The sequence below is a fragment of the Odocoileus virginianus genome, chromosome 27 (genome assembly GCF_023699985.2).
Source record: "Odocoileus virginianus isolate 20LAN1187 ecotype Illinois chromosome 27, Ovbor_1.2, whole genome shotgun sequence".
Taxonomy (NCBI): domain Eukaryota; kingdom Metazoa; phylum Chordata; class Mammalia; order Artiodactyla; family Cervidae; genus Odocoileus; species Odocoileus virginianus.
In genome coordinates this window covers 10,481,715-10,498,983 of record NC_069700.1, presented here as the reverse complement: position 1 = coordinate 10,498,983, position 17,269 = coordinate 10,481,715, and the positions used below count along the sequence as shown (strand labels likewise).

The 17,269-nt window shown below is 43.9% G+C and overlaps 1 protein-coding gene across 6 annotated transcripts in view; it reads left to right on the top strand.

The window, feature by feature from the left end:
- KIF13A (kinesin family member 13A) overlaps positions 1-17,269 on the top strand; it is a 215,550-nt gene that overhangs the window by 138,273 nt on the left and 60,008 nt on the right. For all 6 annotated transcript variants that reach the window (XM_070456186.1, XM_070456188.1, XM_070456184.1 and 3 more), the window contains exons 10-12: positions 13,209-13,320; positions 13,705-13,917; positions 16,383-16,493. In XM_070456186.1, coding sequence (XP_070312287.1) covers positions 13,209-13,320; positions 13,705-13,917; positions 16,383-16,493 — 436 coding nt within the window. The remainder of the gene's footprint in view (positions 1-13,208; positions 13,321-13,704; positions 13,918-16,382; positions 16,494-17,269) is intronic.

The window sequence follows — 17,269 nt, the reverse complement described above, 5'->3', positions numbered from 1 at the left end:
TGAAGAAGGAAATGGCAACCCACTCCAGTATTCTTGCCTGGGAAATCCCATGGACAGAGGAGCCTGGTGGGCTACAGTCCGTGGGATCCCAAAAGAGTTGGACATGACTTAGCAACTAAACAACAGAAACAATAACTTCCCCCCAAAAGTAACAGTTATAGAATAACTGCCATGCTGAAATCTCATTCTTTGCCTTGAGTGCCTGTAGCATGCCCAGGGATGCGGGGAAGGCTGAAGGAGAGCTGAGGGGTGCAGGGTGTGTAGGAGTTGGCCCATTAGACAAGGAGGTGAAGGCTTTCAGGGAAGGGTACAGCAAAGGCGCAGATGAAGGATTAGTTCATTCATTTTCTAATTATTTATTTGTTTGCACTGGTCTTAGTTGTAGCATGTAGGATCTCAGTTCCCCCTACCAGGGACCGAACCAGTGTGCCCTGCATTGGAAGGTGGACTGAGTCTTAGCCACTGGACCACCAGGGAAGTCCTAAAGGGCTGGTTCTTTGGGACGTGTTGTCCAAGGATGCCCCGATATCTAGAGAAGTCCGTCTTCCCCAGCATGAGAGGGAGCAGAGTTTGCCCTTTTAGTCTTATATGCTTGAGCAGGACTGCCTGGGTCAGTCCTGCCTCTCCTCCACTTACTAGATGCATATGTATCCCAGGCGAGTGAATATACCTTCATTTTTCTCATCTGTATAATGAGGACAGTAACAGTATCTGCTTCATTGAGTTGTTGGGGATTAAGTGCCCGGAATGTGCTTAGAACAATGCCTAACATGTCATATGCACTGAAGAAATAGTAATGGCTCTAGCCATTATTTTTATAGCTTGTGTAAACAGCATAATCATTATTTCAGGTTCAGCAGAAAGAAACGTGGTTTGTACGTGTATGTTTCTTTTGAGACATGATAACTTGGGCTTTGTATGTATACCGGATAGCTGATTCACTTTGCCATACAGCAGAATCTTCAGCGCAATGTTGTAGAGCAGCTATGTTCCAAGAAAAAATTAATGAAAAAGAAAGAACTTGGGGTTTTGTTTAGGCAAAAAGGGGACAAGAGGTAATAGATTCAGGAACATCTTTGTGCAGCTTGCATTGCAAAATGGCACTAGCACATTGTAATCTCACAAAAGTTTGCAAAAGTAGCAGTGAAATATCACCCCCTCTATGAAATGGACATAGCCATGCTCACTGCACAGGCTGCTGCTTGAGGGGGTCAACTCCCAGTCATTCTGTCTCTTGCTCTGATAACAAAGGATTTTGCTCTGTTTCATGACAAAGCATTGTAGGAGCCCAGACTGGCAGACAGCTCTGCATTCTAAAGTGAGTACAAGACAGGGAACTCTGCTCAGCATTATGTGCCAGGCTGGATGGGAGGGGAGTGTAGGGAAGAATGGATACATGTATACATATGGCTGAGTCCCTTTGTTCTCCACCTGAAACTATCACATTGTTCATCGGCTATACTCCCATATAAAATAAAAAGTCTTAAAAATACAGAATAAAATAAGTAAATGAGTGCAAGCACCAGGATGGAGAAACAGAAATGGGGGTGTGAGGAAGTAGGCACCAAAGAAAAGATTGTCATCACTCCTGGAGGTTTGTGTACTGGCGCTCAACCATGCTAGCTGTCGGCCTGTGCCTGCACTTATGGGAACACACTGGGAGTTCTCTAAATTCATGGAAATCTGGAGTATGGCTGGCCTTGACGTGTAAGGATCACCAACTTCTGTTGCCCTCTCACTGTATGCTAGGCACTGTACTATGTACTCTGTATGTAATAATTCATCTGAGCCTCACGTCACCATTTTATAGACGAGGAAACCAAGGCAGAGAGCAGTTAAATCATATGGCCAAGGTCACAGGGCTCTAAGCGTGGATCTTAGACTTGGTTGTAGGTAGTTTGGCTCCAGAGCCAAGGCCCACTCACTGACCTGCCCAAGTGTTGTGTTGGCCTGGGAGAATCCTGACTGATTTTGTCCCAGAGGAAATGTTAATAGTGCCCCCCCCTCAATTTGGACACTAAATTATATAGTGTCTCAAACTGGCCTACCTCAAGGCCACACATAACATGATTTAGATATTCCGGCTACTGGCTCTTTTCCATTATGATTTAATGAATTGAATGGATTTCTCTTAGCATCCTGCTGTCTTTCCTTATGTGGCTCTTCCACAAATGGATGTATGTATTCCTTACTACTAGTCTGTGAGATACCTACATTTTTAGGGTTCTTTTTAGTTTGGGGACACTTTCATATGCATTATTTCATGTGACGTTCATTATATGTATTTATATTTCTGTTTAAGGATAAGGAAACTGATGGTTGGAGATATTCATTTATATAATATGAATAAAAGCTGAGCAGGCCTCTACTATGTGTCTGGCACATTAAATGTGGAGATGCAAGAGGAACTTTGTTGTTGACAGAATATTGCCTCCCTGTCCCCAAATACATCCAAGTCCTAATTCCCAAAACATGTGCCTATATTACCTCACAAAGGGATTTTGCAGGTGTCATTAAGTTAAAGATGTTGCAATGAGATTATTTGGATCAGTTCAGTGCAGTTCAGTCACTCAGTTCTGTCTGACTCTTTGTGACCCCATGGACCGCAGTACACCAGGCCTCCCTGTCCATCACCAACTCCTGGAGCTTGCTCAAACTCATGTCCATCAAGTCAGTGATGCCATCCAACCACCTCATCCTCTGTCATCCTATTCTTCTCCAGCCCTCAATCTTTCCCAGCATCAGGGTCTTTTCCAATGAGTCAGTTCTTCACAGCAAATGGCCAGAGTACTGGAGCTTCAGCTTCAGCATCAGTCCTTCCAATGAACATTCAGCACTGCTTTCCTTTAGGATGGACTGGTTGGATCTCCTTGCAGTCCAAGGGACTCTCAAGAGTCTTCTCCAACACCACAGTTCAAAAGCACCTTTTCAGTGCTCAGCTTTCTTTATGGTCCAGCTCTTACGTTCATACATGACTGCTGGAAAAACCATAGCTTTGACTAGAACCTTTGACTATGCCTTTCTTGGCATAGTAACATCTCTGCTTTTTAATATGCTGTCTAGGTTGGCCATATTTTTTCTGCCAAGGAGCAAGTGTCTTTTAATTTCATGGCTGCAGTTCATCATCTGCAGTGACTTTGGAGTCCAAGAAAATAAAATCTCTCACTATTTCCATTGTTTCCCCATCTATTTGCCATGAAGTGATGGGACTGGATGCCATGATCTTAGTTTTTTGAATATTGAGTTTTAACCCAGCCATTTCACTCTCCTCTTTCACTTTCATCAAGAGGCTCTTTAGTTCTTCTTCGCTTTCTGCCATAAGGGTGGTGTCATCTGCATTTCTGAGGTTATTGACATTTCTCCCAGCAATCTTGATTCCAGCTTGTGCTTCATCCAGCTCAGCATTTCGCATGATGTACTCTGTATGTAAGTTATATAAGCAGGGTGACAGTATAGAGCCTCGACGTACTCCTTTCCCAATTTGGAACCAGTCCGTTGTTCCATGTCTGGTTCTAACCTTTGCTTCTTGAGCTGCATACAGATTTCTCAGGAGGCAGGTAAGGTGGTCTGGTATTCCCATCTCTTGAAGAATTTTCCACAGTTTGTTGTGATCCACACAGTCAAAGGCTTTACCGTAGTCAGTGAAGAAGTATATGTTTTTCTGGAATTCTCTTGCTTTTTTGATGAACCAATGGATGTTGGCAATTTGATCTTTTGTTCCTCTGCCTTTTCTAAATCCAGCTTGAACATCTGGAAGTTCTCAGTTCACTTACTGTTGAAGCCTGGCTTAGAGAGTTTTCAGCATTACTTTGCTAGCATGTGAGATGAGCGGTTCTGTTGTAATCACAGAGATCCTTACAAGTGAAAGGAGGTCGGAGAGCCAGTGTCAGAGTGACATGGGGTGAGAAAGACCCCCATAGCTCACTGCTCACATGTGGGCGGAGGGAGGGGCCATCAGCCAAGAGGCAGGGGCACCCGTGGAAGCTGGAAAAGGCGAGGAAACTTCTAGCCCAGAGAAACCCATTCTGGACTTCCAGCCTCCAGAACTATAAGATGATTGGTGTGGTTTTGAGCCACTACCCCTGTGATTATTTGTTACAGCATGATCACTGCCCTCGAAAAGGAACACATAGGTTGAGATACAGTAAGTTATTAATACTTAATCTGAAAAAGCAAAAGGCACATTAAAAGTGCTACATCACCCAGCACTGAAGCATGAAACTGTTTTTTTTTTTTAAGACACATTTACCAGTCCATGGGTGTCTGCCAAGTTGGTCTTGTGCTTTTCCCAAAATAGCTGGCTCAAAGGGAGTGGAGCTGCGTCTGAACCCTCTCCCTTGAACCTCAGTCCAGGGCTGTTTTCATCCCCCCACCTGTCTCTCTCAGCTCGCTGAATGGGTCCATGTATGCCAGGCTCCCGCCACGGATCCAGATCTGCACCAGGTGTCCTCCAACTCTCCACGTGGTCACTGGTTTAGTGGGACATCTTCTCACAGTATGATCATGCCCTGAGGTCTGCACAGCTGTCTTAGAGACCTTCATAGAAAGAGAGGCCCACAGGTTTTTACCTGCAGTTCCAAAACCCACAGTGAAGTCACTCAGTTGTGTCTGACTCTTTGTGACCCCATGGACTGTAGCCCACCAGGCTCCTCTCTCCATGGAACTCTCCAGGGAAGAAGACTGGAGTGGGTTGCCATTTCCTTCTCCAGGGGATCTTCCTGACCCAAGGATCAAACCCTGGTCTCCCGCACTGCAGGCAGACCACCATCTGAGCCATCAGGAATGCCAAAGTGCTCTGAAAACCAAATGCTTTTCCTGCTTCCCTCGTAGTTCACTCGTTGGTGAACCCTCACCTGAACTTGGATGAGGTCTTTATCTTCACTTATGGTCTTTATTTAGTCATTTAGTGTGGCCATTCATACGTTTAGCTGTAGAAATGTTCATGAATTTTACTATGGGCTGCTGTCCCAGATCCCCCCAGTGGTCATATGTAATAGTGTATGCACTGAACTTCCTAAAATCCAAAAACATTCTGAATTTCAAAACAAATGTGGCCCTAAGGCTATCAGATAAGAGAGAAATGGACCTGTACTGTTTTGCTCCATCTAGCAAATAAGTGTCGAACACTGACTGGGCATAAGAAGAAAGGGGTGACGAAGATGAGACCCTGGCCTTGGGAAGTTCAGGATCCAGTGGGGAAGGAGATCTTTGGTGGGGGAGTGGAGGAGGAGGGAGTGATATTAATACATTAAGTGCCAGAAAACTTACGTACAAGGTGAGGTGGGGACATGAATGACAACACAGCCGGAAGGTTTGGGAGGCTTCCCAGAGGAGACACGGGAGTTTCTTAGTTACAGAAACTAAGGGTGTGACCCTTTTGTGCCTTAGTTTCCTCACCCATAAAATGTGGATGAGGAAACACTCTGAGTAGGGCTGTTGTGGGGATTAAATTCGTGATGACTTGTAGCCCACTTAGAACACTACCCACTTAGAGCCTACCGGCAGGAATCTCTCTCTAAGTGTGTCCTAGTAACGAAAATAAATAATGTATCGAATCTGCTGCCCATTAGTTCCATAAATGGCTTTCTAAGCCTTAACGTCAGTGCCGAGTGGAGGGCTAAAATGAAGGAACTCTCTGACACGTTTCCTAAGCTTTCTCTCGGCTGCCTGTTGAGGTTTCTTTGGATGAAACACAAATAATCCTCTTAAGCAGACCTGGCGGGGACTTCTCACAGACATTAGTGTCTGCTTAATGGGCTGTGGATTTAAGAGCTTCATCTCTCCTTAAGCTCTTAAGAGCTTTGCAGCGCACGTTGCTCCTTCACGTGGAGCGCTGAGGCCCTGTGTGGATGCTCCACCGTGGCCTGTTCAGGGCTGGGGAGGGACGGGTCGTCTGGAGACTGTCTTCACAGAGGACACACCAGGGGCTCCGTCTGCTGTTCACCCTTCTACTGAGGGTGGAAGGACGAAGTCTTTCCCTGCTGCTGGAGCCTGGCTGGTTCAGCTTCTCTGAGAATTCACTTGTATCATGGGACGCTCTCATACCCCGAGGGATGTCACCAAAGATGGTTCTGTTTCATCCTCAGCAACAGCCAACCTTTAAATGCCAACAGTATTCATCTGATGAGTATCTTTCCTAGTCTTTTTTCTATTTCAGTTACTGCGGTTAATAGAGTATATACCAAACATTTCTAAAAAAATGGGTTCTACTGAACACTTGTTTGAGGGATATTAATATATGTTATCCCTAGGATTCTGTCTTATAATTTATGTTGTCATAACTTTTAAGCACAGTGTTTCTAATGTTTCATGTGAGCCAGTCCTCCTTTTTTTCTTCTTGAGTACCCTCCATGGCGCTTGTTCATTTCTTCCTGGAAACCTCACGTCAGTGGGTTTTGCCGGCATAACCTGACATGAGCTTGTATCTTGGAAGAATAAAAGTGACCTGCCTTCTGTCCATTATTTGAGGCTGCGTGGTGGTACTTGTTAATTTACCACTTGTACATCGCATGGTCCACATATGTGAAGAAAGATATCCACATAATCTTAACAGAAGAGACCCACGAGGGACATAGCAAAAATCTGCTCCTGGGAAGGTAGTAGCCACATCTTTGAGTCATGTGCCTTTGTCACTTTAGGCTTTCTCAAAGAATTTTTGTGAAATACTAGTTCTTCAGGTGGCTCTAAGGAGAAAATGACCCCTAGATAAATAATTTTGAGAAAGATTACTTGTAAAACCTTCCTTCAGAGGGACTTCCACTTTCCTTCCAGTGGCTAAGACTCTATGCTCCCAATGCTAGGGGCACGGGTTTGACCCCTGGTTAGGGAACTAGATCCCACATGCTGCAACTAAAGATCCCACACACCACAGTTAAGATGGGCAAATAAATTTAAAAATATTTCAGGGCTTCCCTGGTGGCTTAGTGGTAAAGAATCTGCCTGCCAAAGCAGGAGACACGAGTTTGATTCCAACAATGAAGACCCAGCATAGCCAAAAATAAATAAATAAAATTATTTTTTAAAATATTTAAAAAACAACAACAAATCTTCCTTTGGAGATTCCCATTGCTCAAAGCTCTGAGAACCTGCAATGAATCTCATATAACTCTATCATTCATGATTTTACTTGATGTCAGAATTCTAGGTGTAACATTTTAATGTGTCCAGAACAAATGTGCAAAAGAACCTTTCTTTGAAAATGTTAGGACAGGCTTTTTAATTATACCACAATCACTGGGGTGGAAACGAGATTGGGAATGACACTCATTGGATGAACATTGAATTTAATGATCTCATCAGTCACTGGATAACAGTAGTGAGTGGAAATGAGGCCCGTATTATAGATGTCACTGTTTTCTTTCCTCTCCTGTCATAGAATGGTGCTGTCCTTTCCCCATAATTTGCCACATTTTGTGTTTCTCCTTTCCCATAAGGAGTGGGGACTTTCTGGGGAGGAGTGCTAAACTCAGTGCCACTAACTTAATCACCTTTCAACTAATTCTGTAAAAGCCAAGGATTACATTCTGCTGCAACAGAAGGAGAAGGCAATGGCACCCCACTCCAGTACTCTTGCCTGGAAAACCCCATGGACGGAGGAGCCTGATAGGCTGCAATCCATGGGGTCGCTAAGAGTCGGAGACATCTGAGCTACTTCACTCTCACTTTTCACTTTCACGCTTTGGAGAAGGAAGTGGCAACCCACTCCAGTATTCTTGCCTAGAGATTTCCGTGGACAGAGGAGCCCGGCAGGCTACAGTCCATGGGGTTGCAAAGTCAAACACGACTTAGCAACTAAACAGTGACAACCAAGTGGTGAGCTCATCCTTCTCACTTAAAAAGGAGTCCAGAGGTCAGTCCAGCTCCTCAGAAATGCCTGCAGGCACACAGCTCTACTAACCTCAGTGTGTGTTCATGTGGTTTTCCTGACCCTAAGGCAGCTCTACCATTTTAGGCATCGTATCCACATCTTTGTTCTGAACAAGATGGGGAAAGGACCTCTAGCTTCTATAAGCTGAATATGTGCCTTTTTATCCAGAGAACCATAACTTGCCTGGAAGCCCCTCCCACAGATGTCTCCCTCTCTGCATCTCATTGGCCAGAACTATGTTTCATGGCTTCTCCAAGCTGCAGAGGACTCTGTAGAGTTCTTAGCTTGACGTGTGCTTCCCCGCATATTCAAGTATCCATTAGCAGGTAAGAAAGGGAGAATGGGTATTGGGCCAATAACCATAAAGTGTACCAAAACCATCATTGAATTAGTCCTTTCTAGAAAGAGGTTCGTGTTCTGTTCTTCAGTGTATTCTAGAGTCCCTGTAACTTGGCAAATATTGACTGCATGCTTTTTGTAAGCCGGGCACAGTCATCTCTGCTACCAAGGTGATCACAGTCTATAGAAAGAGAAATACACACCTAGCTCTGATAAAGTTTCATAAGCACTACACTTATTATCTTAGAAAAAGGTCACTGGAAACATGGTAAAATAAATTTGAAATCCACCCTAGGCAATACAGGTAAGTCACATCACATCATACTGCTATGGGAAGGAATCTGATGATTAGAGTTTCAAGGAAACTAGGTTTAAGGAAGGTATCAGTTCAGTTCGGTCTCTCAGTCGTGTCCAACTCTTTGTGACCCCATGGACTGAAGCACAACAGGCTTCCCTGTCCATCACCAGCTCCTGCAGCTTGCTCAAACTCTTGTCCATTGACTTGGTGATGCCATCCAACCATCTCGTCCTTCATCGTCCCCTTCTCCTCCCGCCTTCAATCTTTCCCAGCATCAGGGTCTTTTCCAATGAGTCAGTTCTTCACATCAGGTGGCCAAAGTACTGGAGTTTCAGCTTTAGCATCAGTCCTTCCAGTGAATATTCAGGACTGATTTCCTTTAGGATGGACTGGTTGGATCTCCTTGCAGTCCAAGGGACTCTCAAGAGTCTTCTCCAACACCACAGTTCAAGAGCATCAGTTCTTCGGCACTCAACTTTCTTTATAGTCCAACTCTCACATCCATACATGACTATTGGAAAAATCATAGCTTTGACCAGATGAAAGAAAAGCAAAAAGTTGGAATTATGACAATTTTTTTTTTTAGTGAGTTACTTTATTTTGCTTTTGATCCACCCAGGTTTTATTTACTTTCTTTTTGGTCCTGAGTTCTCCCTTGTTATAGATAGTTGTTTATAGATGTTATCTCCTGGCTTAAGTCTTCTTTCATCCCCAGCCAGCCGCTCTCCCTTCTCCTCCCCACCACTGTGGCCAAGAATTTATGGTGAGAGATTTACTGATTAGGCGCTTCCTCACGATCTCCAGGCTTCCCAGGTGGCGCTAGTGGTAAAGAATCCACTACTCAATGCAGGAGACATAATAGATGCTGGTTCAGTCCCTGGGTTGAGACCATCCCCTGGAGGAGGGCATGGCAACCCACTCTAGTATTCTTGCCTGGAGAATCCCACAGACAGAGGAGCCTGGTGGACTGCAGTCCATGGGGTCGCACAGGATCGGATATGACTGAAGCAGCTAAGAGCATGCACACACGAACACTATCTATACCTCCAGCAAGTTCAGAAAAGGAACACTGATCTGCTAGAATTAGAAGATTCCTTTTCAGCCCCTAAAATTGACCAAGAAACTCCCACCCATCCTGATATCTGTGAGCTGTTCATTTGCCTCCAGGCTAAGATGACAGGACTAGAAGGACCCATAATTAGTGATTTTGTTTTATTTTAAGCTTCCTGGATATAAAATTCCCATTAAAATATATAAGCCTGGTGTTCAACTTTCAGACATTGAACTTTCAAATGGTTTTTAGGATTCTAGAAGCCCCCAGGTTACTGCTTCTAGGTGGGACCTGGAAAGGGGTGTTGGTATGGACCCCTTGTCACTGGTGATCTGGTGACCTCTCAGGCATCTCTGAGTCCCACTCACCCTGCAGCTTATTTCTTTTCGTTTCACAGAGACCATAATAGGTTTAGATGAAGTTCTTGTTTTGAGGATGTGCACACTCTTAGGTAAAGAGTGTGGCCTCTGTGAGTAATAAGCTTCTCTAACTGAGCAAGTTATATAGAGCTGTAAGTTCAGTTCAGTTCAGTTGCCGAGTTGTTTTGCGACCTCATGGACTACAGCACACCAGGCTTCCCTGTCCATCATCAACTCCCAAAGCTTGCTCAAACTCATGTCCATCGAGTCGGTGATGCCATCCAACTATCTCATCCTCTGTCGTCCCCTTTGCCTCCTGCCTGCAGTCTTTTCCAGCATCAGGGTCTTTTCCAATGAGTCGGTTCTTTGCATCAGGTGACCAAAGTGTTGGAGTTTAAGCTTCAGCATCAGTCCTTCTAATGAATATTCAGGACTGATCTCCTTTAGGATGGACTGGTGGGATCTCCTTGCAGTCCAAGGGACTCTCAAGAGTCTTCTCCAACACCACAGTTCAAGAGCATCAGTTCTTCAGCACTCAGCTTTCTTTATAGTCCATCTCTCACATCCATACATGACCGCTGGAAATACAGTAACTTTGACTAGATGAACCTTTGTTGGCTTGCGCAGTTATAAAGAGCTTGTATGTAAACCTGTTCAGTTATATAGAGCTGTAGGACCCCTGTTAACCTCAGAGTTGCTGATATTGACCCTTGAGTCACTGAGCTCTTTATGGATGGTATGAGTTAAAGTAATTTCTGCTGCATTTGGGTATTAAAAATCATGAAGAGTCCAAAGGATTGCTTCCAAATGAGAATTCCATTTTCATAGTTGCAAAATGTGAAAAATGCCCTATATTCTTTATCTAGGCAGAAATGTGTTTTTGCCTTATATTGAACTCTTTTTCCGCTGTTTCATATAGGCCACGCACATGTTTCTTTCTTAAAATTGTTAACCATTGGTTGGGGACCTCCCTTCTTGGACCAGGGATTGAACCCATGTCCCCTGCATTGGCAGGCAGATTCTCATCCACTGGACTACTAGGGAAGTTCCTCACTCAGCTTTAAGAAACGTAAAAGACATTCTCACCAAGAACTTTATTTAACAACATAGTCACTAATTGAATGAGCTTTCTGGCTAACCCAATAATTATGCAAGGACCTTATTTGCAAAAGAGGACACACCCGAGGCTCTGGTGGACATGAATTGGATGGTGGGGGGCACTGTGTAACCCAGGACAGTGGCTTTTTGTGTTTGGCTTCTTTCTCTTATCATTTTCAAAGTTCTTCATGTTATCGCACATGTCAGAACTTCATTCCTGTCATATGGCTGAATGCTACTCCACTGCAAGGACATATTGCATTTTTTTCTTCCCTTTATTATTCAGTGGACATTTGAGCTGCTTCCACACTTCTGGCTGTTGTGACTATTGCTGCTATGAAATTCTTATGCAAGTTTTCATATGGACATACGTTTTCGTTTCTCTTGCGGTGGATTTGTTTAACTTTTTGTCAGTTATGATGTACATCTTTATGTCACTTGGCAGTAATGGCTGTTAGTTATTAAAATTCTGGCTCATTTTCTGCCTCTTGGCATTGCTTTGTTGAAATACAAAGTGAAATACAGTGACTTCTCCAATGACTCACCTTTGGAGAATTGTATTTTGTGGGAAATAACGATTTTACTCCTTTCAGCTTATTTAATGGAAATCTACTGTTAACGTTAGGAAGAAAGCTATATTGTCTTTCACTTCTAACCTCTAGTCCCTTCCTGGTTTTTATAAATAAGTAGTAACATTTAATTTTTTCATCATTTACAACGCCTTTTGTCTTTGTGGTATCATGTTACCTTCCTAGCAGTCCCGAGAGATGTCCTGAGACTGATCTTTTCTGGCTACTAAACTTGGAATCCAGTTGCTTGCTTTTAAAAGAACAGTTGGTACTTAACTATGATATGAGGCTGTCCTTCATTCTTCAACACCACAGATCTGTTGTTTCTATGGTGATCTTTTTTCCAAGCACAGAGAATGTATATTCACCACCAGTGGAGGTTCCCAGGGGGCGCAGGTGGTAGAGAGCCCACCTGCCAGTGCAGGAGACATGAGAGATGTGGGTTTGAGCCCTGGGTCAGGAAGATCCCCTGGAGGAGGGCAGAGCCACCCGCTCCAGTATTCTTGCCTGGAGAATCCCATGGACAGAGGAGCGTGGCGGGCTACAGTCCATGGGGTCACAGAGAGTTGGAAACAACTGAGTGACTCACACTTTCACTTCCACCAGGGGAAGCTCATTAGCCTAGACCAGTGGTTCTCAGACTCTTCTTGTGTTAGAATCTTCTGGAAGGCTTGCTGAAGCTCAGCTTTTTGACTCAGTAGGTCTGCATGGGTCCAGAGATAGTGCATTTCTAACAAGGTCTCAGGTCATGTTGATGCTGCTGGTCCCAGTACCATTTTGAGACTCAAAGCCCTGGCACCTGAATGTACGTATCACTTTGGGTGTTGTTCAGCCAGTGCTTCTCAAAATGTAATGTGCATGTGAATCACCTGGAGATACCTTTAACTGGTTCTGACTCAGTAGGCCTGGGAAGGCTTCCAGGATTCTGTTTGGGTGGTTCTTTCCCTGGTAGCTCAGACAGTAAAGCGTCTGCCTACAATGCAGGAGACCTGGGTTCAATCCCTGGGTCGGGAAGATCCCCTGGAGAAGGAAATGGCAACCCACTCCAGTATTCTTGCCTGGAAAATCCCATAGACTGAGGATCCTGGTAGGCTGCAGTCCATGGGGTCGCAAAGAGTTGGACACGACTGAGCGACTTCACTTCACTTCATGGTAACTCGGCATTGAAAAAACCTTGCCAGCTTTAAGCAGATTAACAGGATATACCTTGTAACCTGTGGTGGTAGTATGCTTTACAAGTTACATGGTTACTCCTAGAAAATCAGAGGCCAGAGTAGTCCTGGTTAGACTCAAAGAGCAGATGGTTGAGACTTTAAATGTAATATTCAGAGTAAATTATAATTCTCTCGAGGAATCTTTTAATTGTATGTTTCCAGGTTCTAAAATGTTTCACAGCTCGTCTCTTGAACAAAATAGATTCTACAGGGATTCTAAATTCATTCTTTTAAACTAAGGGAGTTACTTTTTGTTTTTCATTTTCTCAACTTCTCCAAGAATGTAGACTTGATGAGATCAACTTTGGGGACTTAACTGTTTTGCATAATTTTATACTTAGTACCTGGAAGAATTATTATATAAACAAAATAAATTCTCCATAAAACTAATTTTTTTCTTTTTCTCTTGGCAGATCACTTACAACCTTGGGGTTGGTTATCTCATCGCTGGCTGACCAGGCAGCTGGCAAGGGTAAAAACAAATTTGTGCCTTATCGCGACTCAGTCCTCACTTGGCTGCTTAAGGTAATTCATTGCTCTCATGTTCTTTTCCAACTAGAAATTGGCTGTTTCAGTGGTGACAGCTGAGAGATGTGTGCAAAGCTAGCCAAAGACAGCATAGCGAACTTCTGACAGTAGTGTTACTATGATTCCTAAACACGCAAGGATGAAGACTCATTCCTGTTGCCATTTTTCCATTATAATGCTGTTCCACAGGCATTGTGCTTTGATGTGAATAGAGAGAGATCACCGTTCCTCTTGTCACAAAATTTTTTGTGAAATACAAGCCCATTTCCACATCAGGTTCTCTTCACAGAGAAGGTCATCCGTGCACATTTGCCGCTTCCCTGTTGCGTTGTGCCTGGAACAGGCTCTGTTTCCTAAGATGCTGTTTGAAATACATTGCAGGACAATCTTGGGGGCAACAGCCAGACCTCCATGATCGCCACCATCAGCCCAGCAGCAGACAACTACGAAGAGACCCTGTCCACGCTGAGATACGCAGATCGGGCCAAAAGGATCGTTAACCATGCCGTCGTGAATGAGGATCCCAACGCGAAGGTCATCCGGGAACTGCGGGAGGAGGTGGAGAAGCTGAGGGAGCAGCTCTCGCAGGCTGAGGTACGGCGAGCCCTGCGCGCCCTGTGATCCGGGCTCCCTGGCTCCTGGTGTCTGAGGGTCGAAGATGAGCTCGCTGGCAGCTCAGCTCACCTAATATGGTTCAGCAGTGCTGAGCTACTGAGCATCTTCTCCGTGCTAAACGCAGGAGAACAGCAAGCATGAAATGCAAGGCTGCATCCCAGGCACTGACCGTCGAGGAAGCAGACAGTTAAGAGAGTTGCTGCCGCTGCCTAACTGTTCGCTCCAGGCAGTCAGTTGGCCCTTGAGCCAAGATCTCTTCCAGCGTGAAATCCTAAGACCCCAAAGGTGCTGCTTTGATTAACATTGTAGATGACAACTTCCATGTGGCCTTGCCATTTCCAGAGATGTTAGCTCTATATCATCTCCTTATTAAGTCGTGGCAGACAAGGTGGTCAAGAATAATTAGCATTAGGAGTAATTCATTTTGTATTTTGTTCATTTGTATCTGCTCCTGACAGGGAGCCAAATCACTTTGCATTGTTACCATCTTTCCTTGGCTTTACCCAGACTTCATAACCATACCCACTTCCCAATAGCTGTTGCCAGGGGAGGCACTGTCTCACTGCACTAGTAACAGCACTGAGATGGGGCCAAGTGCCTCAACTTCAGTTGCATGCTTCTGCCTGCCAGGACTCGGGTGTGTACCTAAGGCTTCTGAGTTCACTTTCCTTCATACAGCTGTCTTCTGACCCCACAAACAAAAGGAGGTAAGGGCTAGGAACCTGAAGATTCTATCTACTGGTGATCATGGAGTTGCATTATAACTGTTTGTTTACATGTCTTTCTCCTCTTCTGGGCCACAGGTTCCTCAAGTGCAGGAAGCATGTTTTATTAATTGTGTTTATCCCTAGTACAACAGTGATACTGGAAAGCACTTAGCACAATGAGTTGCCCATGGGAAGTGCTCAATGAATGGTGTTCTTTTTTATCATTCCACTCATCATTGAGTGCATCAAGCTTAATTTGTTTTTCACTGATGCCAAGAAGGGTAGCAGGACACCTGGAAAATTAAAATGCTGATTAACTGTGATGAGAGTCATTCCTAGGAGGAGCATGATGACTCTGGAGTTTGTCTGTAGGGGGATCATCTCTGTCCTCCCTCCTGTCTCTGAATCTGCATTTCTGCTGTGACCCTATAATCCAGGCCTGGTAGCCAGGACAACGCCTGGCCACACGGTAGACCAGAGGAACCACAGCAGGTTCACGCTGTAGCTCAGTCATGTCTGACTCTTTGCAACTCCATGGACTGTGGCATGCCAGGCTTCCCTGTCCTTCACTATCTCCTGGAGATTGCTCAAACTCATATCCATTGAGTCAGTGATGCCATCCAACCATCTCATCCTCTGTTGTCCTCATCTCCTCCTGCCTTCAGTCTTTTCCAGCATCAGGATCTTTTCTAATGAGTTGGCTTTTCGCATCAAGTGGCCAAAGTATTGGAGCTTCAGCTTCAGCATGAGTCCTTCCAATGAATATTCAGGGTTGATTTACTTTAAATCAACTGGTTTGATCTCCCTGCTGTCCAAGGGACTCTCCAGAGACTTTTCCAGCACCACAGTTCAAAAGCATCAATTCTTCAGTGCTCAGCCTTCACATAGAATTTTCATGTGTGTCCCCTTGGACCCAGCACTAAATGTCACTCTCAGGTTCTTTTAACACAGTGAGACACAGTTAACACATCCTCAGCCAGACCCACATCATCGCCACTTCAGCTTCCAGTCCGAGCTCTGCCATCTTTTTTGTTCATAGGGTTATCCTTTGCAGAGCCTCATGTTACTATAGAGTGTCATAAAAGCATAGGGGGGCCAAGGAAAGGCCCCCCAAGATTTCTTAAGCTGCGTGTCTATATTTAGACCTCTTAATTATTCTCACTGAGCAAACTCAGAGGGAAATTACTGCCCTTTTAACCAGATGTCCTATTTCCAAGTGAGTAGTAAACATGCTAAGTTTATTACCATCAGTAAGAAAAGTAGTTCAAGTGGCCCAGACTCAGCTCTTAAAATAACTGAGAAGAGTCTCTACCTTTCCTGGTAAGTTAATGTAAGTGGGATGTGTTTATTAGTGATGTGTGTTGGTCTTTGTTTTTTTTGAAAAAGAAATCTACTCAAGTAATTTGTTCTCATACTTTTCTATTTTGAAGGTGAACTTTAGCATCTTTGAGGTCTTTAAATGTGAAATTTAAGTATGATGGATAAAATTACTCTGGGATGATTTATATCAGTTTAATTCAGGGCACTGGAATTTCTTTTTTCTCATTTTAAGAGGAGCAGCCATTTATTATTTCATTTCATTTGATTAATAAAGGTCTAAAACCTCCCCTGACAGTGTGTGGCTTAATTGCTTCCAACAGACAGTTGATAACCTCTTAAGAAGGACAATAAGGGATTGTCTTGTACATAGTGGTGGAAAAAATGAGAAAATCAGATATCTCTGCTTTCATTTTAAAGGCTATGAAGGCCCCTGAACTGAAAGAGAAGCTCGAGGAGTCTGAAAAGCTGATAAAAGAACTAACGGTGACTTGGGAAGAGAAGCTCAGGAAAACAGAAGAAATTGCACAGGTAGCTTAATAACCCAGGCCTAAAATATTGTGATTCTTTTTTTTTTTTTTAATTGAAGTACAGTTGACATAGAGTGCTATGCCGTACAGCCAAGTAACTCGGTAGTACACATATACACATTCTTTTTAAAAATACTTTTTTCAATCATGGCTTATCACACAGGATATTGAGTGTCATTCCCTGTGCTATAGTGATTCTTCATTTGCCATCTTTTCTGTTAAACTACTTATCATCCTCAAAGAGTCTTAAGGGGATTTCCCTAGTGGTCCATTGAGTGACTCCGTGCTCCCAATGCAGGGACACGGATTCAGTTCCTGGTCAGGGAACTAGACCCTGCGTGCTGCAATTGAAAATCCTGCATGCTGTAACTAAGACCCAAGACAGCCAAAAAAAAAAAAAAAAAGCCTTAAGGAGCTTTTTCTGCTGAATTAGAGCCTACAAAAATTCCATTTTTAGACACTGAGTCATTGTCTTGTATCAACTACTGTTTGGTCCCTGTGTTTGCTAGAAGTGTTGGAGAGTTCAGAATTTGTGCAGGCATGGTACAGGAATCATCTCTAATGTGTCCTGCTTTTCACACTTTAAACAAAAATCTGTGATTTCAGATCACCTGACAAAGCATTGGCAGAGAATTTATAATATACAGCACATCATAGGCTCTTCACTGTGTCTGGTTCTTTGGCTCCTTAGAAAATGCTGCCATGATCTTTGAGATAAAAGGCAAGGACCGAGCATGCACACATGTGTGCATGTCTGCGTGTATGAGATACGAATTC